Source organism: Torulaspora globosa, chromosome 5 (genome assembly GCF_014133895.1).
Source record: "Torulaspora globosa chromosome 5, complete sequence".
Classification (NCBI taxonomy): domain Eukaryota; kingdom Fungi; phylum Ascomycota; class Saccharomycetes; order Saccharomycetales; family Saccharomycetaceae; genus Torulaspora; species Torulaspora globosa.
The window spans coordinates 769738-791073 of NC_050731.1; the positions used below are offsets into that span (position 1 = coordinate 769738).

At 44.9% G+C, this 21336-nt stretch overlaps 12 protein-coding genes across 12 annotated transcripts; 6 read left to right on the forward strand and 6 right to left on the reverse strand.

Annotated features, from left to right (window-relative positions):
* Window positions 1–125: 125 nt before the first annotated feature.
* LMO1 (Lmo1p) lies at window positions 126–2054 on the forward strand (the record flags this gene model as incomplete). Its single annotated transcript, XM_037284297.1, has 1 exon — window positions 126–2054. One exon carries the CDS (start codon window positions 126–128, stop codon window positions 2052–2054), a length of 1929 nt encoding a protein of 642 aa, XP_037140193.1.
* Window positions 2055–2094: 40 nt separating this feature from the next.
* DRS1 (putative ATP-dependent RNA helicase) lies at window positions 2095–4383 on the reverse strand (the record flags this gene model as incomplete). Its single annotated transcript, XM_037284298.1, has 1 exon — window positions 2095–4383. The coding sequence occupies one exon, from the start codon at window positions 4381–4383 to the stop codon at window positions 2095–2097; it is 2289 nt and encodes a 762-aa protein (XP_037140194.1).
* A 271-nt stretch (window positions 4384–4654) lies between these two features.
* SYS1 (Sys1p) lies at window positions 4655–5263 on the forward strand (the record flags this gene model as incomplete). The annotated part of the gene is made up of 1 exon (XM_037284299.1): window positions 4655–5263. The coding sequence occupies one exon, from the start codon at window positions 4655–4657 to the stop codon at window positions 5261–5263; it is 609 nt and encodes a 202-aa protein (XP_037140195.1).
* A 172-nt stretch (window positions 5264–5435) lies between these two features.
* CYR1 (adenylate cyclase) lies at window positions 5436–11360 on the reverse strand (the record flags this gene model as incomplete). Its single annotated transcript, XM_037284300.1, has 1 exon — window positions 5436–11360. One exon carries the CDS (start codon window positions 11358–11360, stop codon window positions 5436–5438), a length of 5925 nt encoding a protein of 1974 aa, XP_037140196.1.
* A 314-nt stretch (window positions 11361–11674) lies between these two features.
* On the forward strand, window positions 11675–12076 carry COX17 (copper metallochaperone COX17; the record flags this gene model as incomplete). The annotated part of the gene is made up of 1 exon (XM_037284301.1): window positions 11675–12076. The coding sequence occupies one exon, from the start codon at window positions 11675–11677 to the stop codon at window positions 12074–12076; it is 402 nt and encodes a 133-aa protein (XP_037140197.1).
* A 162-nt stretch (window positions 12077–12238) lies between these two features.
* On the forward strand, window positions 12239–13189 carry MEU1 (S-methyl-5-thioadenosine phosphorylase; the record flags this gene model as incomplete). Its single annotated transcript, XM_037284302.1, has 1 exon — window positions 12239–13189. One exon carries the CDS (start codon window positions 12239–12241, stop codon window positions 13187–13189), a length of 951 nt encoding a protein of 316 aa, XP_037140198.1.
* A 21-nt stretch (window positions 13190–13210) lies between these two features.
* POM34 (Pom34p) lies at window positions 13211–14350 on the reverse strand (the record flags this gene model as incomplete). Its single annotated transcript, XM_037284303.1, has 1 exon — window positions 13211–14350. The coding sequence occupies one exon, from the start codon at window positions 14348–14350 to the stop codon at window positions 13211–13213; it is 1140 nt and encodes a 379-aa protein (XP_037140199.1).
* Window positions 14351–14901: 551 nt separating this feature from the next.
* On the forward strand, window positions 14902–16377 carry PSR1 (phosphatase; the record flags this gene model as incomplete). Its single annotated transcript, XM_037284304.1, has 1 exon — window positions 14902–16377. One exon carries the CDS (start codon window positions 14902–14904, stop codon window positions 16375–16377), a length of 1476 nt encoding a protein of 491 aa, XP_037140200.1.
* A 311-nt stretch (window positions 16378–16688) lies between these two features.
* SOF1 (rRNA-processing protein SOF1) lies at window positions 16689–18134 on the reverse strand (the record flags this gene model as incomplete). Its single annotated transcript, XM_037284305.1, has 1 exon — window positions 16689–18134. The coding sequence occupies one exon, from the start codon at window positions 18132–18134 to the stop codon at window positions 16689–16691; it is 1446 nt and encodes a 481-aa protein (XP_037140201.1).
* Window positions 18135–18314: 180 nt separating this feature from the next.
* HG536_0E04390 (uncharacterized protein) lies at window positions 18315–19967 on the reverse strand (the record flags this gene model as incomplete). The annotated part of the gene is made up of 1 exon (XM_037284306.1): window positions 18315–19967. The coding sequence occupies one exon, from the start codon at window positions 19965–19967 to the stop codon at window positions 18315–18317; it is 1653 nt and encodes a 550-aa protein (XP_037140202.1).
* A 142-nt stretch (window positions 19968–20109) lies between these two features.
* On the forward strand, window positions 20110–20589 carry IRC25 (Irc25p; the record flags this gene model as incomplete). Its single annotated transcript, XM_037284307.1, has 1 exon — window positions 20110–20589. The coding sequence occupies one exon, from the start codon at window positions 20110–20112 to the stop codon at window positions 20587–20589; it is 480 nt and encodes a 159-aa protein (XP_037140203.1).
* Window positions 20590–20601: 12 nt separating this feature from the next.
* On the reverse strand, window positions 20602–21333 carry SDO1 (guanine nucleotide exchange factor SDO1; the record flags this gene model as incomplete). Its single annotated transcript, XM_037284308.1, has 1 exon — window positions 20602–21333. One exon carries the CDS (start codon window positions 21331–21333, stop codon window positions 20602–20604), a length of 732 nt encoding a protein of 243 aa, XP_037140204.1.
* Between the last annotated feature and the right edge of the window lie 3 nt (window positions 21334–21336).

A 21336-nucleotide genomic window follows, 5' to 3' on the forward strand; every position in this document is an offset into this window, starting at 1 on the left:
CGTGAAATTTCGTTGATTCGTGCTTCAGGAACCAAGCTGATCATCATCTCCTAGAGATATCATAAGAGAGAGAGATTTCGTTGAGGTTAAGAAATCAACGCCCTGAGATCCAAGACCGTTTACAGATGCCAAGTTTGGAGAGGGCTCGTGCAATACTAGGGGACGATAAACAGTTAGATGAAGATAAATCAAGAGAATGCTTTCGGTGTATTTTCGAACCGACGCTCTCTTTTAGTGAGCCAGAAGGCTACCTGAGCCTTGTTGGCGCATTTGTATTGCAATGCAATCCTCGGTTCCTGTGCAACTCTGCAATCAGGAATGTCCAGTTTTGGCACTTATTTAAAGAGATTTTGGAGAAGGCGACATCTGAGGAACTGATTATCTACTTGAACACTCTTCTGAGACCGTTTTTGGAACGTCCAGAAAAATTCAAAGACTCCTATACCAGTTTATGCCAAGCTGCCTCTTCAGATGACCTAATCCTGGAAACTCTAGCATTGAACTTATCCATGGAAGACCTGAGTTCTGACACTGCTGCTGGAATTTTGAACTGCATTTCCGCCCTCTTCGCATGTCACACATATCTGCTCACTTTTTCCCCAGCCGATGCAGCTCATATCATTCCCAATTTTATGCTTCAATCACTGGAAACTGGCCTTTGCGATGTCTTGACTGTTATGCTCTCTGTCGGTGATAGCCGGATTGAAATTATTAATAAGCTTGTACGCCATCGGAGAGAAATGCTTACATTTCTGAAATCTTTTACCATTCATGACTATGAAACCCCATTGAAGAATAAACTACTGACGGCACTGAACAAAGCAAGTGGCGAGCAAAGGATAAAGTTGGAAGAAACCGCAGGATTTCAAAATATGAACAATGTCAGCCTGTTGCAGGCCCTCAATATAACGATCTTTTTGAACAGTAAGAACTTGACATTTCTAAAAACTTTCGCTGAGCAACAGCTCTTTGGAACTAGGCCGTTTCCTCTATTTTACGCTTGTCTACATGTCTGCGACACAACCGATGAAATGATTGAGAAGCTTGAAAAGAAGAATACAGACATAGTGCATAATATTATTTTCAGTTTAAACGAAGACAAACTCATGTATGCTTTAATGGATAGACTTCTGAAGTCATGGGTAGAATCGCAGGCGGAATCCGAGGAAGATCTGAACTCACTGCTCATGCTAATGCCAATCATATTCGAACGCATAAACAAATCAATTCCAGATTCTTCTAACTTATCTCCCCGTGAATACCTGCGTTTAGCGTTGAACGTTATACAAGAAGTCAACTATAAGTTGGCTCGCCAGTTACAGCTTGATGCTCTCACAGAAACGGCCTATGAAAAGTGGTCAAAACATGTTGGATACTTTGACGACATGCTTGCTAATCAAGTTCATGACTATTTGCATCATCAGAGACTTTTATACTTGCAGAAGGGCACATGGGTTTATGCTGAGAATCCTTTAGATCCTAAGATCAAGTCTCCCAAAGTGTATTTTATGGTACTATCAGCAAACCAAGCCAAATTACTTGTAAGAGAGTATACTGGAATAAGCGAGAGAACACCTTTCACTGAAGAGAATGAAATTTTAACACCATCAGAAGCTGAACAGAGCGACGAGAAATCAAAGACCCGCGTGATTCCTATATCTTCAATAAGCTTCTTCACGAGCGAGAGGATTTTGTCTAATGATAAATCGCCTACGGACTCTCATCTAGTCAACGTCATCCAAAAGAATGTCTATACCAAGGTGGAGTTTTGTAATGAGAGTGACAAATCTCTCTTAGTAGTCTTCTTCCATACGAAGGAGGCGATTTACAGCTGGCTAGACGGGTTGCAATTGGTTTGTTGCATTAAGCATCGTGGGGGTTTATCAAATGGTACTACTGATCAAATCGACACACTAATAGACATAAGAAAAAGTGTTCAAATGATGAATCTTACCGAGGACGCAATATCACCGAATCATTCTGATTCTGATGATGAGGAGTATTACGACATTAACACACTGAAGGAAATAACTTCTGATTTCTATTACGAATAATGCACTTTCTATTACACACCGAATTTTTTCACTAACGGACCTATTTTTTGGCCTTTTTGTTGTTTTTTCCACCAGTTTTTTTGTTCTGCTTCTTGAAGGCTCTTTCTTGGTCATCTTTACGATTTTTTTGAGTTTTCTTGTAAGCACGAGGAGCATCCTCTATGGCCTCCTGCCTCTTACGTTTCTTGCTGTTAATGGTCTTCTTGTTTTTGGCCAATGCCCCAACCATTTTGGCATTCTTCTTTTCTGCTTCACTTTGGAACCATGTTCTTTTCGGCCTCGATTCTATTTCTGCTTTATGTTTGAGAAGGTTTTCACCTTTACGTAGTTCCATTTCGGCTCTTAAAATCTCCTTCTCACCTTTCTCTTCTTCTAAGATTTCATCGATTGTGCTGTCCATGGAACTCACCAACTTATTGATCTCCTCAACTTGCTTCCAATCAATGTTCCGCCCCACCACAGATGACTGACCTTCCTTGTTTTCCTCGACACTCTTAATAGCGCTTCTGACAACACTTCTGTCCTGTGAAGACTCCCCCACCAATGAAACAGAACGACCTTCTCTTCCCGCTCTTGCGGTACGACCAACTCTATGCAGATATATTTCATAATTCTTAGGCATATCGTAGTTGATAACGACTTCGATCTTCGGAATATCCAAACCTCTCGATGCAAGATCGGTACAAACTAATATGGGAACTTCCAAAGATTTGAACTGGTTGACAGATTGCAAACGTTGTTCTTGAGACAATGAACCATGCAGTTCTGCAACAGCTATACCGAGCAATCCTAGGATGATTCTCAACCTATGCGCCACTTCCTTCCTTGCGACGAAAACGACCATTCTCTTTTGCCCCGTTCCATCCAGTTTTTTGATCAAGTGAAATAGCACGGACGGCTTCAGATGTTCTCTCTTCCTAATACGAACGAATTCCTGGAGCAGCTTTGAAGCTGCTTGTTTGGGAGGATCAATCATCACCCTGACAGGTCTTTTCAAAGACAAAGAGACCAGTTGTTTGATTCTAGAATTCATCGTAGCTGAGAACAGTAATGTTTGCCTTTGGCTTGGTAAGAGGCTCATAATCTCACTTAATTCATCATGGAAACCTTCTTCCAACATTCTATCGGCTTCATCTAAAACCAATATTTCCACAGAATCAACGTTGAAACTTGCCGAGTTCCTGATATGATCAATAAATCTACCTGGGGTAGCTATGACAATATCGGGCCGTGACTTTAGGGATTGCTCTTGCTGCCTTAAGTTAAGACCACCAACTGCTAGACCAAACGTCAAGCCATTTACATATTTTCCAAGATTTCTCCCAACATCGGAAATTTGAATTGCCAATTCACGAGTCGGAGTTAACACGATGACTCTCGTCGACGCAATTTTAGCCGGCTTGTATAGCAGACGTTCTATGATGGGAATCATAAATGCAGCAGTCTTACCGGAACCTGTAACAGCACCGGCAATGATGTCCTTACCCAATAAAGCGATGGGGATGGTTGCGCTCTGAATGGGAGATGGTTTAACGTATCCCAAATCACTGAGACCTTTCAGGACGGGACGTGATAAGGATAAACTATTGAAATCAGCGTGCACCTGTTTGGTCGCTTCCGCGCTCTCACTCTCGGGTGCGTAAAATTTGGCCTTCTCTTCCGGAGAGTCCTCCTCCTCCTCCTCTTCTTCCCCCTCCTCCCTATCAAAGTCCTGGTGGGAGCTTGAGGCGTCGGCGCCCTGCTCTGCTTCCTCCTCATCACTGTCGACTGATTCTTCTTGCTCTTCTGCTGACGATCCATCTTCTTCGAGTTTCCTGCCCATACCAAAGCCATCTAACGCCAGCTCGTCATCGTCGTCCTCATCAGCACTTTGCGATTTTTCGCTGTCGTCATCGTCTTCTTCCTCTTCCTCTTCTTCTTCCTCACTCTCACCGCCAATGTGAGCCGCATTTATCAAACCACCCTTCCTTCTAATAATGCCATCCAAATCAACATCTTTCTTGGTCGAATTTCCATCTTTATCGTCCCCGAGGAATTCCCACCCGTCAAACTTGGTCACCTCATCGTCGACTGCCACATTGAAGTGAAAATCTGGATTCAAGTCCTCCTTATCGCCCTCTTTATCCTCATCGCCGCCGTTAGGCATCTTTCTCTGAGACTTGTTTTTCTTCGATTTCTGGCTCCTACCATTATCTTTCACGTCCCCGGCTGCCTTTCCAGCAGTGACAGGCTTTATCTGATCCTCAGGATCATCGAGGTTTGGTATGTCATCTTCACTGTCACTAATCGTAGGCACAAAATCTGCAGACAGGAAGTCTATTTTACTCATAGTGCTGAAAAATTATGAACAGACTAAGCTTGAACGAAAACGACGACAGCAATTGATCTCTTCCTGGCACTCTTTCTTCCTCATCGCATCTCATCTCATCACTTTCATTAAATCTTCAAATTTTTCGTACGTCGATAGTGATCAACAACAAGAACAGCTTAGTAGCAGGCTGTTTGACTAGATCAACTGAAGGTGAGACCTACAAGAGATTGATAGTGAAGGTTCCAAGCTCGGATTGCCAATTGATTCGCTGTCTTCTCTCGATCACATAATGTTCCTCCTGTCGTTCAGAAGGTATATGCGTATACCTCATGAGCTGAAACCCTCTCAGATTTTTAAGCAGGACTCCCTTTCGCCTAACAAGATTGCTTTGCAAATCATACTGTTACAAATTTTTTACTATGTTACTGCTTCGATACTGTTCTATTGCTGGGCTAAACTGTTTGGGTACGATTTACAGATCAAAAACTGGCTGTTTTCCTGGGAGTATATTAATTACGATACTACGCTCGGACTTTCTCTTTGCATCCTGTGGCTGTTGGATTCGCTGATATGTGTGATATTTTTGACCGTCATTGTGGGTCGCAGTAAGCTTGCGTGGGACTTTGCTGTCACGATCCACGCTATCAATCTGATAATAGTCTTAATAACCACTGGTAAAGTGCCATCCTTCTCGTGGTTTCTTCTTCAGCTGCTATCATCTTTGATCCTGGTGTTTCTGAGTACGTGGACGACGAGATGGAAGGAGTTAAGAGATACCTTTTTCGAAGGTCTAGTGGACCCTGCCGTTGGCAGCGCACAGGTCGACGCCGGTCTTCGATCGAGCGCTAATGATGGCAGTAAAGCGATTGAGTTGAAAGACTTGGAGGCTCAGAAATGATAGAGTTTTGCGTTACTGCTCACGAATGGCCCTTCTAGTCTATAGTACCCTACGAGAATATTGCATTTTGAAAATGTCCTTCATCATAAACGTAAATAACAATTGTTTAAACAAACAAATGAATGTGAACATATGACATTGTATTTTCGGTGCGAAAATGGCACTAATCAATTCAGCTCTGCAGCTTTCCCAATATTCCATCCAATAGCTCGAACACGGTCATTGGCTCTGACTTGTTGTCGTAAAATTTGTAACAATCCAGACTATGCGAGACTGTTTGCTTTAGCTTGAGAATAGCGATGTAAGACTCAATTCTGGTCAGTAGGTGCTCAAAGAACGCCAGCACGTCCGCGTCTGACGCGCCAGCGCCGAGCTTAATCAAGTTTTGAGCATTCTCGTCGATTACAGATATCCTTTCCGAGCCAGCCCGTTGTCCGACTTCAGTTAATCCCCCGCATACGGCAGATACGATCGATTCCAGTTTTCTTGATACTGCGCGCAGTCTGACCATAGCTTTCTCATTCAAAAGCTTCGTCTGTTCATCTTCTGAAATAAACTTGTGCCGAGATGCTACGCTCCTGGGGTAGCATATGGTTATCAATTCTTTTGTCTCCAGGCCTTTGAGTTTCTGCTCTCCGTGCTCGTATAAAACAAAGCCGATGCTGTCAAGCATAGCTATCTCCTTCTCGAACACAACGCCAACAAACTTGTCACCGTAAACATCTTTCAGTGGTTCTTTATGTTTGACAACTCTCTCATGAAGTTTTATAATTTTATTAAGTTCCATGCAGAAATCGCTACTCAGAGTTATCTGACCTCCATCAGCAACTCCCTCCACTCTTGCAGCCTTGTTAACCATAGGTCCTAGGTAATCCATTCTCTGAGTAACAAGATCGAGTTCCGGTACGGGACAACCCCAATGCACTCCCATACGAACGGACAGCCCTTGGTATATTTTATTTCCATTCTTATCAGTGATTAAGCACCCATCTTGTATGGATGTTATTTCTTCAGGCCACTGAGCATCTAGCAGTTTTAACTGAACGCTCAGGCACCATACAAGTGAACTGATTGGGGTAGGGAATGCCACCATAAAGGCATCACCTTCTGTTTTGACTTCGTACCCTCCATAAATTCTTAAAAGACGACGCATGATATCATTATGTGTTTTTATTGCTGTCCTCATAGCGTTTGGGAACAATTCCCACAGGAAGGTTGAATTCTTTATATCGGTGAAAACAATGGCCAGATTTCCCGTAGGCGGTACAATTTCAGGCTGCAACCGCCTTAGTGTAGTGTCCTCAAAAGTACTTCTTCTTATGAAAGAGTTTTTGTTCAAACTGAAATGATTCTGTTGATCAGCACTCTTATCAAGTGCTAAACATAAGATTGTCAAATTGTCTGAACATCCGTAAGCAATAGCGTGATCTTTCATGGCGGCTGCCGCAAGCATGGGATCCGCGCTATTCTCACGAGCAATGTCACAAGCCATTTCGTAATCCATATAGTCCCAAAGCTTATTGGTACAAATAATTAGCATTTCGTCGGCTTTATTCAGAGTCACCAAAGAAATATCTGGCGAGGCATGAATATGGGGTAGCAAATCAAAAAAGCCAACTGCTCTAGAGACACCTACCACACCATCAAGTTTATCATCATTGACATAACCACCAGAAATTCGTATTCTTTCGTACTCCGTTCGCTTACAAGGTACATGAAGTTTTGTCAGCTTCTGGTAATCACCATTGTTTTTTGATAATATCGCCATACAATCACCAATGTTAGCTGTGAAAACCTTGTTCCCTTTGATATATACCGCTGTGGAGCAAGCACCACTGAGTAAATCTGCTGATGTAAGGTTTGCAACGTTTGCTCCGCTGTCCACTGAACCTAACATGACGTTAATTTCCTTATTCAATTGCAGGAAACTGAAACGCAGTGCCTTCTTAACACCTTCATCACTGTCGCCATACTTCTCCAGTTGTCGTATCAATATTTTGTCATAAACATCTCTAACTAGTTTCGAGATGTTATGACCATATGTGGCATCCTGGTTTTTCCCATCATGTAAACATATCAGGCTTTCATCATCCTTCCCGTTAAATCTTTCGAAAGTGACATCCCTCGATGATACAAAATCCCGCTGACCCAAGGTATCTGCCACACCGTATCTCATACCGTTTAACATTGATCCTGTAGTTCTCATACGAAAGTTGAAACTCTCGTCAGGAACCTTGCTTGTGTTTAAGGTCACATCCATCAGTCCGAGAACCTTCAAGTTTGGAAGTACAGTTAAGTCCGAAAGATCGGCATTAATCTCTCGATCAACAAACGATTTAATCTCAAACCTTTTGTTACCTGACAGATTCAAGTATTTCAGCTCTTTGTTGTTCCGCCAGTTCCAGTCATAATGATAGTTTGAGATGTTGTACTTGAGCTGGTTACACCCGACGTCAAACACGCTCAAATGCGATAGCTGAGATAGTTCCGCAGGCAAAGAAAGCAGATGGTTTCCATTTAGCATCAAAGTTTTCAAGGACTTCCACTTAGGCACTACATCACCCGACAAAGTGGAAATCTTATTGCCCGAGAAGTAAAGATCCAGCAAATTTTCCAGTTTCAAATTGAAAATATCTTGGAAATTATTGTAAGATAAATTCAATAGCTTTAGATTTTCGAAGTAATTGAAGAAGGGCCAGGTTTGGTCATCAAACTGGTTGTCAGCAGCAAGGAGGAACATTAGTGTCTTGGTTAACTTAGACTCACATGTGATTTTTTGATAAAAAGGAGTGCTGAGTATGGAGTTCCCTAACATATTAGAGGATATGTTCAAACTCGTCAATTCCAAATCTTGAATACCATCAACCAGGTCTCTCATATTGTTAGAATGCAAATCAAGCGTTTTCAAGCTTGTCAACTTAGGAAATCCTGACGGCAAACTCTCTAGTTTATTCCTAGCAACAGATAAATACACTAGTCTGTTCAGTAGGGATATTTCTTCCGGCAATTGGGTCAGGTTGTTCTGGCTCAGGTCCAGTTTTTCGAGTCTGGATAGCTTAACGAACAGCTCACCTGGAACGCTTGCAAGCTTTGCCTTGTTCAAAGACAAACTGGTCATACTCATTGGATAGAAATCTTTGTACGATATCGAAGTCATTGGATTTTCCTGAATCTCCAGCGCCCTCAGCTTCGGTAGTATATCATTGAAATTGGAAATTCTGTTATCTGTCAGAAATAGGTTCTGTAGGTTTGACGCACAAGTTTTAATCGAACCAATTCTGTTATGCTGCAAGTTCAAAGTCCTCAAATTTTTCATACCAGATAAGTCGTTAATCTCTGTCAATTTGTTGTGAGACAGGTTCATCTTGGCCAGTTTAATTAATTGATTGACACTTCTCGGTAAAGAACTTATCTTATTGTATGACAAATTGATCTGAAGTAAATTGGTACACTGATTGAGAATTTCTGGGTAGTGCACAAATCTGTTAGACGAAAGATCCAACAGCTGTAAATTCTTTAAATGACCGAAACCCTTCGGTAATCGATCCAATTCATTACATTGCAAGTTAAGGATCGTTAGATTGGATAATTTGAGTATCGAATTGGGGATCTTTCTGATAAAGTTTCTTTGTAATTCAAGGGAAACCAATTTACTAGCTTCAGTAATGTTAGCTGGAAATCTTGACGCCCTGATGTTGACCATTCTCAAACTTGTTAGTTTTATAGTAGATTCTATGAATTCCAATGGTAGAAAGATATCGGCGTTATTGGATACGTCCAGAGATTCGATGTCGGCAGTGTGCTGATAAAAGATAATTGGTGGAGTGGTGAGATCCATCCCTCTCAAGTCCACATGAATGAAATCACTTCTCATCAGTCTTTGTTCTTGCTCCGGGGTTAAATGTGATGGAGCCACAGGATGAAAGAGGAACTTGAACACAAAACTTAAGTCTTCGATACCCATGATATGCAACGGATCCGTCTTTCTATAACCATTCAAAAGCAGTAATTTACGTTCTATAATGATTGGTTTAGCGAGAGGTCTTAAAATTTTGGAAAGCTTACCAACTTTCAATGATAACTGATAACTGCCCTGTGATGTAATGTTGAACTTCCTTTTCAATGCTGGAATAACTTCTCTAACCGTCGTATTCGGCGTGCACGATAATGTGGTGAAGGTGTCATCGGTGTTAAAAATACGAATGGCATAATGACGTTTGGGATCCAAATCACTGAAATCCTTATAGTAACGCTCCAGCTCATACTCCACTTTATCATGTTTCTCATCGGCCAAAGAGACATCTTTGCTCATAGCGTCTTCATCTCTCGCGCCATTGATGGCAATGATGCTCAATGCTAAACTTGATTTTGATCTTGTCTCTGATTCGCTACTTCGATTAGGCTCCTGAGCCATATAATCTTCCGTGTGTGAGGAGATATAGTCAGATGCCGAAGTCGATGACTCGGAGATGGACGACTCCAATTCATCGTTGTCGGTAGTGGAATATGCCTCATTGGAAAAGTCCTTATCTACGCTTGGCCCATCGCCCTCCAGCGAACTGCCAGCAAAATTCCGTTGCAACGTGCTGGGCGCGCTGGGCCCATTGCTCGAGATGTTTCCCGGTGCGGTTGAAGGTTCTACAGAAGAATTCCTCGAGGCAGACTGCTGTTGAATCTTCTTTCGTCTGTGGCTCGAAGCTGCTTCTCCGTGACCATACTTCTTTGCTCTTGCTCTTTCCAAGTCCGCGTCAACATCCCAGCTCTCGGGGGCGATCCATTGCGTCGCCTTCACTCTGGGCGAGTTTTCCTTGGTACTTGTCCTGGATGACGTCTTTGAGAGCGCTAGCTCTGCGGTGGAATGAGATCGCGATGCAAATTGTCCAGTGGCACTTTTCCTCACCGGGTTCTGTTCCGTCGGCGGCTCCTCGGGAGCCGCTGGCAGCGGCTCCAATAACTTTGTAATATCAGAAACGTTCTCCAAGTTCGTATCCAACTGGAAAAACCGCTTGCCGACCGGATTCCCCAAAGTGTTCCTATTCTCCGCGGCGCTCTCCTTCACAGTATCAGACGCAATGGAAGAACCCGTACTTGCTGTCGAGCTTCTACGGCTGCTTGGCGACGAAGTCGATGGAATCAATAGGTGGATAGTCCTATGTCGGGCCAGATTGGGCCTGTCTGCGTCTTTCCTCTTGTACTCATCCGAAGCCGTCACGGATTTCTTGATCGGAGCCATGCCCGCGTTAGCCGCCGAGCTGCCAGCACCACTGCCGCCTGCCGCAGAACCTTCGGTCTCGTGACCCAACCCATGAACCAAGTTACTCACCTTGCGGCGCAACGTCGAAGGTACGCTTTCAACAAAGTGCAGCGACTGTCCCGAGTCCCGCGACGACCTTCTATCCGAGCTGACCTGTGTAGATGCTATGGAGTCCGCATCATCCGGGACCAAATGCGAAGCGCTCTCCATATTCTGCAAACCCGAACCGGCGAGTTTCTTGAACAGCGCTCCTGCAAACGATCTCTTCCTCGACGGCGGCGATGGCGGCGACTGCGCCTGTGCCACTTTTTCGTCCTGATTGCCGCCGATAGAGCTTCTTAGCGAATGACGCTTCGCGCGCACATGAGATCCGCCAGACTGACCGCCCGGCGAGGTAGAGCGAGACAACTCTTCTCCGGGACCCGAACCGTCGCGAGACTCCCGGGCCCCACTATTAACAGCACTCATCGAAAGACTACTCAAAGTTCTCCGCAACAAAATCGGTCCTCTTCGTATCCGGCCAGATTCCGCACTCTTATTACCGGCGCTGTGGTGATTATTATTATGCTGTTGCTGCTGAGGATTAGTCACACCCCTGTCGTTAGGGGAAGAAGTCCGACTGTGGGGAGCATGACAGCTTTTCTCTTTGCTCCTTAACTGATATTGACTCTTGAAGGGGGCACCATCGGCAACCTGATCATTAACATTAGAGTCAGTCATTTTTGATCTTTTTGACAAAAAGAGAGTACGATTGTTTCGAATGGCCACCTCGCTCTGTCTATCTCTCTTTCTTTCACTTTCTACCTGATCGAATGAGTCGACTAGGGATCCCTGTAACAGCATTACTATGTTAATTACTACCGTTGCAAGAAAACCTTTTTCGGAACACGCTAGTATTATTTAACGTAACAACCGGTTCGGCAAAGAATGACGACTAAAAAGCCTGCGTACGGAGACCAACACATCCCACCACAGAGCAGTAGCAAGAGACTACCTGCCAACCCTAATACAAAGAAAAAGTTCTACTAGTCTTATTGAACCCTACTGCCGAAAATCGAGCGCGAAGCGCGCTGGTTTTTCTTGGTCCTGCCTTCTCCCTCTCCTCACCCCCTAGCAATATCTTGTTATTTGCACGACGGTTTATCTGCTTTCATTTGATGTCCAATCATCTGAGTTCCGTTAGAAACGATGTTAAAGGCACATTTTTTAGCCGCCGAGCTTCTTTCCCCACGAGGGCGGGTAATAGTTCGTATGGGATGCTTTCGTATTTATCAGCATTCCAACAGCTTGAGTTGGGGCCGGCTGGTTTAAGTGGAGTACAGGTGCAGCGATCTCTCAACACACCCGACTCGAATGCTAGTAAGTGGACACAAGTAATGTCTGAGACCGAGAGGAATACTCAAAAGCAAACCGATAAACCTAAGCCTTGCTGCGTCTGCCTTCCTGAGAAGGATGAAAGAGACCAGTGCATCCTTTTCAATGGACAGGACTCTGATAAATGCAAAGTGTTTGTCGAGGCGTACAAGAAGTGCATGAAGAGTTACGGCTTCGATATTTGAATATTAGAGTGGCAGATTGTGTCACGTGGGTTATGGGTGTTGTTTTCATGTGAATAGTTCTGGCAGCTCGAAACGTCGCAGAGATCTATATATATATATATATATATATATATATATATATATGCAGCTGCAGTGATATACAGTAAAGCGAGATAGGGTGAGATGTCTGATTCTGAACTGCCCACTACGTTCGAGGGCGAGGTGGATCTCGGTGTTATCGGTGGGACCGGCTTGTATCATCTGCCATGTTTAGAGAAGATCGCTGTTTTGCCACGTATGGCGACGCCATGGGGGTATACCTCGTCGCCAATAACGATCTCGAAGTTTATTGGGGCCAATGGACACCTCCATGTGGCTTTCCTTGCCAGACATGGCCTAGACCACCAATTGCCACCTTCCAAAGTGCCCTTCAGGGCTAACATGGCCGCACTTAAACATTTGAAGTGTAAAGCTGTGCTGTCGTTCAGCGCCGTAGGCTCTTTGCAGGAATCCATTAAGCCGAGGGACTTTGTGCTGCCTCAGCAGCTCATCGATAGAACCAAGGGCATCAGAGAGTCGTCGTATCTGAATGAGGAAGGATTGGTGGGCCATGTCGGTTTCGGTGATCCGTTTTCTGAGTCGTTTGCCAAGTATATCTACCAGTTCAGAGATGTGCTGACCAATGAGGGCAAGCCTTGCACGTTGCACTTCGACAAGGATAAGACGGTTGTGTGCATGGAGGGCCCTCAATTCTCCACAAGGGCAGAATCCCGGATGTACAGATTGCTCGGCGGTGACGTGATCAACATGAGCGTCATTCCAGAAGCGAAGCTGGCTCGGGAGTGCGAGCTGCCTTATCAGATGGTTTGCATGTCTACCGACTACGACGCCTGGAGAGAAGACGAAGAACCCGTCACCGTGGAGGTGGTGCTGGGCCATTTGGTTAACAACGGGCATAACGCTAACGCATTGGCCGCCAGCGTTATTGAGGCTATGTCTCACGATCTGCCCGAATTCATGAAGACGGGCGACGGTCTGCGTGGATCGGTGAAAATGTCGATCTCGACAAAGCCAGAGGCTATGTCGCAGGAGACCCTCGAGAAACTGAAGTTTCTCTTCCCAGACTATTGGTAGATAGTGCTATCTAATGATAATCTACATTCTTTTCCTTGGACTAGGCGAGCTCATCATATATGCATATTTGCTACTCGGAATGTAACCTGCGGGGCTGATCTGTGACGTGGTCCAGGGCACGGGCCTCGATTCTGTCTTGTCGAAGTTGGAACCGAAAGCATTCACTTTACTCACAGATGCACTTTGTGCCTGTCTCTGCAGGTCCAGCTGTGTTCGTTGTTGCTGCCGGCTCTGTTCTCTTTGTTTTGCCTTCAGTGGAGTCTCCAACGACTTGAATAGGAAGGGCGTGGCTGGAACTGAAGGGTTCTGTTGCGTACCATCCTCTATAGCCCTTGGGATTTGCCTGTTTTGATCCAGTATTACATGCGGCTTCTTGTTGGAAGAGATTGAGGCGTGCGAGTCAGCAAACTCGTCATTAGATCGTAATCCTAGGAGCTCCCTTTGAGAGCTGTTTAGATTCAGATCGCTTACCTTAACCTTCGAGAAAAGTCTCCATAACGATCCCAATACGTTATAAGCCACCACAAGATGGAAAACAGTATCGAAGTTCGACCAGGATAATCTCTTCACGAGCCACGGGAACTCGCGATTCAGTCTATATATCCATATCCCCAGCTTCAACTTCGAAAATTTCTCTTGAGCAAGCAACGCTATAACCTTGCCGAAATGACTATAATCAAGGAATATCTTCAGAAACTTGGTAAACAGGTCCCATATCGCCAGCACGATCAAGTTAGTCACGATGATCTGAGTCTCCATCTCTTTATTCACTGTTCTGCTAGCCAGCTTGTTCAGCACCGGGTTTTCATAGTTCCCCGGTTCAGCAGCATTAAAGCCTGCTGTCTTGTTTCCCAATTCGCCAGATACCGGTTTCTCTTTACCACTGACCAGATCATCATTTAGCTCACCCAGCTGTCGCGAGTTTAGATCTGCAAGATTAGTGTTTCGTAGAAGTGTTCCGCGAGTTTCCCTAACATAGTTCCTGGGCGTTACTGGAGCACTACGGATTCTCCGCTCGGTGTTTTCGGAAGGATCAGACAGAATCTTATTCTTGTAAAGTCGCGGCGATTCCTTTACCATTTTCTGTCTTAGAGAGTGAAATTGCTCCCTAGTAATGGGACGCGACGGTGTCGCAAAAGTACTAGCCGGTGCATTGTCCATCTGGCTAACAATGAGGCTGCCGAATGAGTAACCAACAGCCAAATCAAACAATTATTCTAGCTGCCTATCATCTTAAGTCTCATATACTTCAGCTATAAACGAAGTTCATCTAAAATTTCTAAGACTTTCAATATGTCACGTGATTCAACAAGCAAGAAAATTTTGTATTGCCCAAGTGGCAAACAGAGCTGAATGAAGTTACATGGACTAGCAAGAATACGACTAGCGGTTGATTAGGCATTCCAATTAGGATTCACACCCGGTACAGAAAGTGCTGATTACTTTCCCATTCTTCAGCAGTTTGAAGAGTCGCTTCGACGCTAATTCGACAAGCAGTTGCTGGTATTCTTCCCTTTAAAGAACTTTACTGTGTGAGGCTTGAATTATTGAGAATAATTGACACGCATCAGGATCTGGTTGTGTGGCTAGAGTGGCGAAGAGTACCTGAGGAAGCACAGTCCCTGGCGAGAAGGGTTCGCGGCTGGAGTTAAGCAATCTGGTACCGTGGTCTCGAGTGTTAAAGTGCTTTTCTATCTTTGATAGCCATTCAGATGGGATTCATAGCGTCTATTTTGTGTTGCTCTTCAGATACTTCACAACATAAGTCGCATTGGCAGTCAGGACAGCACGCAGCGGGATATAGTAAAGGGAAATCTCAGACTGGGGTGCACAACTCTCAATCGAACATTCATTCAACGTTGTCGAAGTCTTCTCAAAAGATGGCGTACTCATCCCAGAATCTATCCGGCAATAATGGACAAGGGACTGCAAATGGTACGAATAGGAGAAATCACAATAAGAGAACGGGAAATGATGACAGGATTAAAGTTAGCGAGAAAGCTTCTGATTTGAACGTCGGCGTGGAGGAAGAGAAGGAGGAGGCCAACGAGAAGGTCAAGACTTCGGGTTCGGGTGGAAAAAAGAGGTATGGCAACTCTAGTGGGGATTCGAATAGAAGAAAAGAACGCAACGAACGAACGCCGCCTTTAAGGAAAGCAGATTATGGTGATGCAGATGACGACGAAGACAAGGAGTACGATGACGACGAAGAGGAGGATGAAATAGGTGAAGGCGAAAGTGTTGAGGACAAGGCTCGGGGCACGGCGAATACCAAGTCAGTCGAGGAAGTCACTAACGAAAAGGATAAACATGCTATTTATGTATACAACGGCGAAACGGACACAAGTACTGGGGGATCTAGTTACGATCAACACCTGCAACAACAATCACAGACTCAAACACAGTTAGCTCGGGGTGTGGGTGATATAGTGGTGTCAGATGGTGGGGAGTTGACCACAACCGTGCATGAAGGCGAGAACTGCAGCAGCGCTGAAGATACCGACATAGCGTTGCAAAACAGCCATACTAATGATGAAAGTGCAGACTATGATATGGCACCACCTTATGAGGATGAAGAAGAGTTTGTTGATCTCACCGAGCTGCAGCTAGGCCAGGCTCACGCTCAAGGCTACAATACGTTATTGCCCCCCAAGACTCCGGAATTCAAGGGCAAAAAATGTCTAGTATTAGATCTTGATGAGACATTGGTACACTCATCTTTCAAGTACCTCCGCACTGCAGATTTCGTGTTACCTGTTGACATTGATGACCAAATTCACAACGTTTATGTTATCAAGAGACCCGGTGTCGATGAGTTTTTGAAAAGAGTGGGCTCGCTGTATGAAGTGGTAGTCTTCACTGCTAGTGTTTCAAGGTATGGTGATCCTCTTTTGGATATCTTGGACAAGCATAAATCAGTTCATCACAGATTGTTTCGAGAGTCATGTTACAACTATGAAGGTAACTATATCAAGAATCTGTCACAGATTGGCAGACCGCTTTCCGAGATTATAATACTGGATAATTCGCCCGCCTCTTACATCTTCCATCCTCAGCACGCCATTCCGATTTCTTCCTGGTTCTCAGATACCCATGACAACGAGTTGTTAGATATCATTCCTTTGCTGGAAGATCTGTCAGAGAGATCGGTACCTGATGTTGGCAAAGTGCTAGATGTAACAATATAAACTCCGGTTGATTAGGCTGATGATCGTCGGTGAACGATCTATTCAGATGTCCAAATGAGGAAAGGTGTCCAAAATAATTCAATTGTAATCTCACATCTTTCCCATTCTTCCATTTTGTGTTGTAAAACTGAAGGAAGCTGGCCCTCCTTGATTGTTAAACAGTTACAAAGATCAACTGATTGGTCTTCCTACAATGGAGCAATATAAATTAAATAGATACATAGATCATTTGCATAGATGGTTGAAAGGACATTAAGCCAAGTAAAATTACAATAACACGAGAATCTTTGCCTCTATCAACATCGAATTAACTACTCCTCCTCATCCGAATGCTCGTCCTTGCTAGAATGCTTCTTCTTTTTCTTACCTTCATAGTCGAAAACTGTCCCAACGATTTGTTTTTTCCTCTCTGATACGTAGGGCATGTTTTTTCTTGTCCTTCTCTCATTCATCTCCCTTCTCTTCAATGAGTTCAATTCAATCTGTTTAATCTCTTGCGCTTTCTTTACTACTTTAGGAACGTGTCTGTGCCTACTTATCCTTCTGATTTCAGGCATGTACTTAAATCTTTCTTTTAGTTTCTCATCATATTCCAGCTTATTCTTCTCTCTGGTGGTCTTGACATTGGATCTTTCCCAGGCTCTTGCTCTCCAGAGTCTGACATTAGCATCATCGGAACCGCTAATAATGTATTTGCTATCCATGGAATACTTGACTTGAAAGACGTGCTGCATTCGCTTGGTGTGGTAGACTTCCCTTGAGTGGCCATGGTTCGTCTTAAAGATTCTGATAGTCTTATCATAGGATCCCGTTACTATCTCATCACCGGTGGGAGAGAAATCGACATCCATGACCGCGCTAACGTGGTCTTTGAAAACGCTGAGGGCACGAGACATGTTTCTCATATCATAGTAGTACGCATTGTGATCTTCGTTAGCGATAACAAAGTTGAATGCCTCCATTGGGTTCCAACAGATCGCATTGGTTCTCAATCGCTGCACAATCTTTTGAGTCGGCGAGTTCGTCCTTATGTCATAAAGTACCACTGAGTTGTCACTTCCGCTGCTAGCAAGAATGTCCGTTTCTGTTTGATTGAATCTCACGGTCGTAGTGTTGTCCGCGCCCCAGGAAAAATCACTGACGGGTTTCGATCTGGCAGTATCCCAAAGCTGTATACGAGCACCACCGGTAACAAAAGTTGACCTCGTTCTGTGTTGATCGATTCCCTGAAAGGCATGGTCACCGTAAAAAGTCTTCAAAAGCCCTTCTGTGCTATTGATATTCTGGTCATCTTTAACACCTGCAAAATCGTCACCATTCATCGACCACAGTTTGACCGTCTTATCGTCACTGCACGACAACATATAATGTTGGTCTTTATTCAGAGGGGATCTCTGCGGGCTAACACAAAGTCCTGAGACTAACCCATAATGCGCCTTGAAAGAACAAATCTCACCTCTAGTAGACATGTTCCAATATTTTATCACACCATCAGCAGATCCTGATGCTATTTTGTTCAGATCTTGATAATCTTTGGCGATCACATAGACACCATCGCGATGACCATAACCCAATTGGCCAATAAAAGGCTTCGCAAACATCCTTTCCAACTTTGTAGCATTAAGCGCCTTGGTATATTCGCGAGCTCTTTCGAAAGGATGCAATTCTGGGTCCAGGTTACGTGGTAACTGCGATTCTTGAGTACTTTTAACCGGAACATAGGTATCTGCGCTCCTTTTAATCGTCTTGATCTTCATTGGTGATAATATCCCGTGGATTCAGATTTTCAGATTTATAGAGTAACAATAAGATAACGATTCTACTGACTGTGATGCTCTCTATAAGACGCATGATATGCGATGAGCTGTGCAATTTTTAGCTTCTGTTGTTAGTTAGGCCTGATCACTTAGTACGACCAGCAAACTGCGACAGAAAGCTCAATTAGAATCAGAATCTTTGACCTGTTTGGTGAGTCTGAGGTTCTCTATCAGTGGCTGGCCGACTCTATCTATCACGTCGTGAGACCAGAGCACATCCAGATGTGAGTATTCCTCAATGTACCAAATTTTGTATATGGAGGTTGATTCGTGATTGATGAAATGGTTTATTAACCTTTCTCCGTCGACCAATCTATCTTGCTTTGGAATGAACATCAAAAATCGCGGATAATCAGCTGCATTTGGTCGGGATCTATTCATATGTAAACCCTCTGGTTTGGCGACGGGATGCGCGTTATCGACCGGAAACCATGTCTTGGAATCTGGGAATAAGGTACCAGCGCCCTTCTTGAAACTGATCTTGTTGGCGCTCGGGCTCAGCCACCATTGCATGAGCTTTACCGAGATGTAAACTGGGGAAAACAGAAAGTGACGATCTCTCAAAGGCCTGTCCCAAAGAGAGTCGTTCCAGTCGAACAAATAGTTGAACATCACGTAGGACATGAATGGGATCAGGATCACACCGTTGGTGATCTTGCGCATGAACAACATCAAAGGAAGAAATGATTTATTGCCAAAGATCCAGGGATTGTCAATACCTTTTGCCATAAACTTGACGAAAGCCTTTTCATCCAGTAGAGGACCGGGATACACGGCAGGTGCCAGGGCAACAAAGTTGTCAATCCTTTCACTGAGATTGTAACCATCCTGGTACAGAAGTTCACCGTTAACCAGCCCCATAAACCCTTGCGTCGTACCTTGGGAATGTGACACCAATGTTAGTTTCTCATTTTTCGACTTCGCCAGCACGCTTTCCACCAAGGCTCTCAGATCGTATTGAACCATTTGATCCATATCCCAGTCCCATCTATTGCGCTTATTTCTACCCAAGATTTTCTTGTTCCATTTGGGATGCAATCCGCAGCGATTGTTGCCGAGCCAGACGTCGAACCCAGATTGATGCAGGAAATAAGCCAGCGATTTTCGTCCGCTTGAGGCGAACGATCCACTACTTTGCAAGAGACCGTGTAGCATCAGCACAGGGTGCATGTGGCCATCGTCGTTGTTGTCGCGTTTCAGATGCCACAAGTCAATGATGAACCCGTCATCGGTCTCGACTTCGAACTCTTCGATCTCGATGTTATACTGTTTGTAGTAGTATTTTAGATCCGGGACCAGTTTCAGATCCTCTGCAGCCAAGACATCCTGGAATGGATTGTCTTCCAATTCGAGACGACGCTTGGGGTCATTGTCGTATGACCTCGCATCACTCATGAGCGCGGAATCTCGATCGGATCCACAATGTGAGCTGTCCCCAGTAAACGGTCTAGTTTCATCGCTGTGGACAGTGTGGTCGAACTCGATATTGTGCTCCTCGTCTTCTTCTACATCTATGCCACGACTCGGATGGCTCGAAGAATTCGGAGAGTTCGACCCGGCTGGTGCCCTACTTTTCTTTCTCCGTAAACTTCCATCATGATATGGTATTATTGTAGTTTTTGAGCCCCTGGTATCTCTGAAATCTCGATGTCTTGTCAAATGTGCTGTCACGAAGTTGTGCCATAATGCCAAGAGCGATACAACCACAAGGAACGATGCGATCACAATGGTCGACGTTATCTCATATGCGATGTCTATTATTCGTTCCAGCATCGTAGAGCTGCAATAACGGGGCTCTTCAACTCTGACGCTCTTTCTTCTCGATGCACACAAAGATCTATACGTTTGGTCAACATGAAATTTTACGTCAAAATCTGGCGAAACATTACAAGAGATGAGCTCGAAACAGTGAAAGATGTTTCACCGAGAGTCGATTGTTTCGATTCCACCAGCCCTGGGTTTGGCTGGTGAAGTGGAAATATCGGCAACCCATTTCAGCAATGAAATATTGCTGCAGATAAGATACAACGGTGAAATGGATACCACATACGAAGTTGCACCCGAGGGACTCAGACCTTTCGACGAAAGACAGTTGGCAGGCTTTTCGGACACATTGGATGAGAACGAAGCGCCAGCAGATGACCAAATGGCGAACTACAAGGTTGTCGCTAAGCTGGGAGACAGCAACGATGCGAAATTGCCCGTGGTATGCACGCAGATCGCAGACCTCTACCAGCAGGTGATTCTACCGACCGGCGTTGACAAGATCGGAGTCGGCGAGGCAGAGAGACGCAACCTGCTAATAACAATGAGCAGCAAGCTGTGGAGCGACGACACAAGACAGTTCGAGAGACTGGTGTTTATCCTAAACAGCGTTAAACAGATGTACATATGAGAAAACGCGGCCTCAAGCGGCGTCATCGATGACGGCCATATCTATCACTTGCACAGAGCCCTTCTTGTCGCAAATAGCGACCAGCTCCCTGTAGTTGACCGGATCGATGAGGCCAAGAAAGCTCCACACGGTACCGTCGGACGCGCCCTGGGCATTCGCGGTCAATTTCCGAATCTGCTCGATCGCCTCGCAGTCCGCGGCGCCAACAGACACCTTAACCTTCATCTTGGCCCTGGCTATCGGTATAATCTGTGTCGCGATTAGCAATTTTATAGCCTCCAGTGCCTGCAGTTTCGCAGGCTTGTTCAACACGGGACTGAACTTCAACTCCACCAGCGCCTTGTGCACCATGGTCGGAGGATATCTTTTCTTCGAGCGCGGGTTGATGCACTTGGCACTCACGATGGTCAGCAGCTCGTTGTTGATCTTGTTCAGCATCAGCTGACGCTCGCGCTCAGACAGCTGGATCTCGCCCTTGGTCAGTATCTCCTTGATGATCGCGTCGGGCTCCGCGTCGCCAAAACACGTCTTCAGCTCCTCCTTGGACGCCACCAGGCCCTTGGACACGTTGACGAACACCTGGTGGATCTGCAGCACCTCGTCGAGGTCGGTCTCGACGCCCTTCCTGTAGTCCTGCACCTTGTTCTGGTAGCAGGCGATCTCGAACCGCTTCTTACCCTTCTTCAGTCTCACCAGCGACACATTGGTCAGCTTGATCTGGCCGGACGGCTGGTTGATCGGCATTCT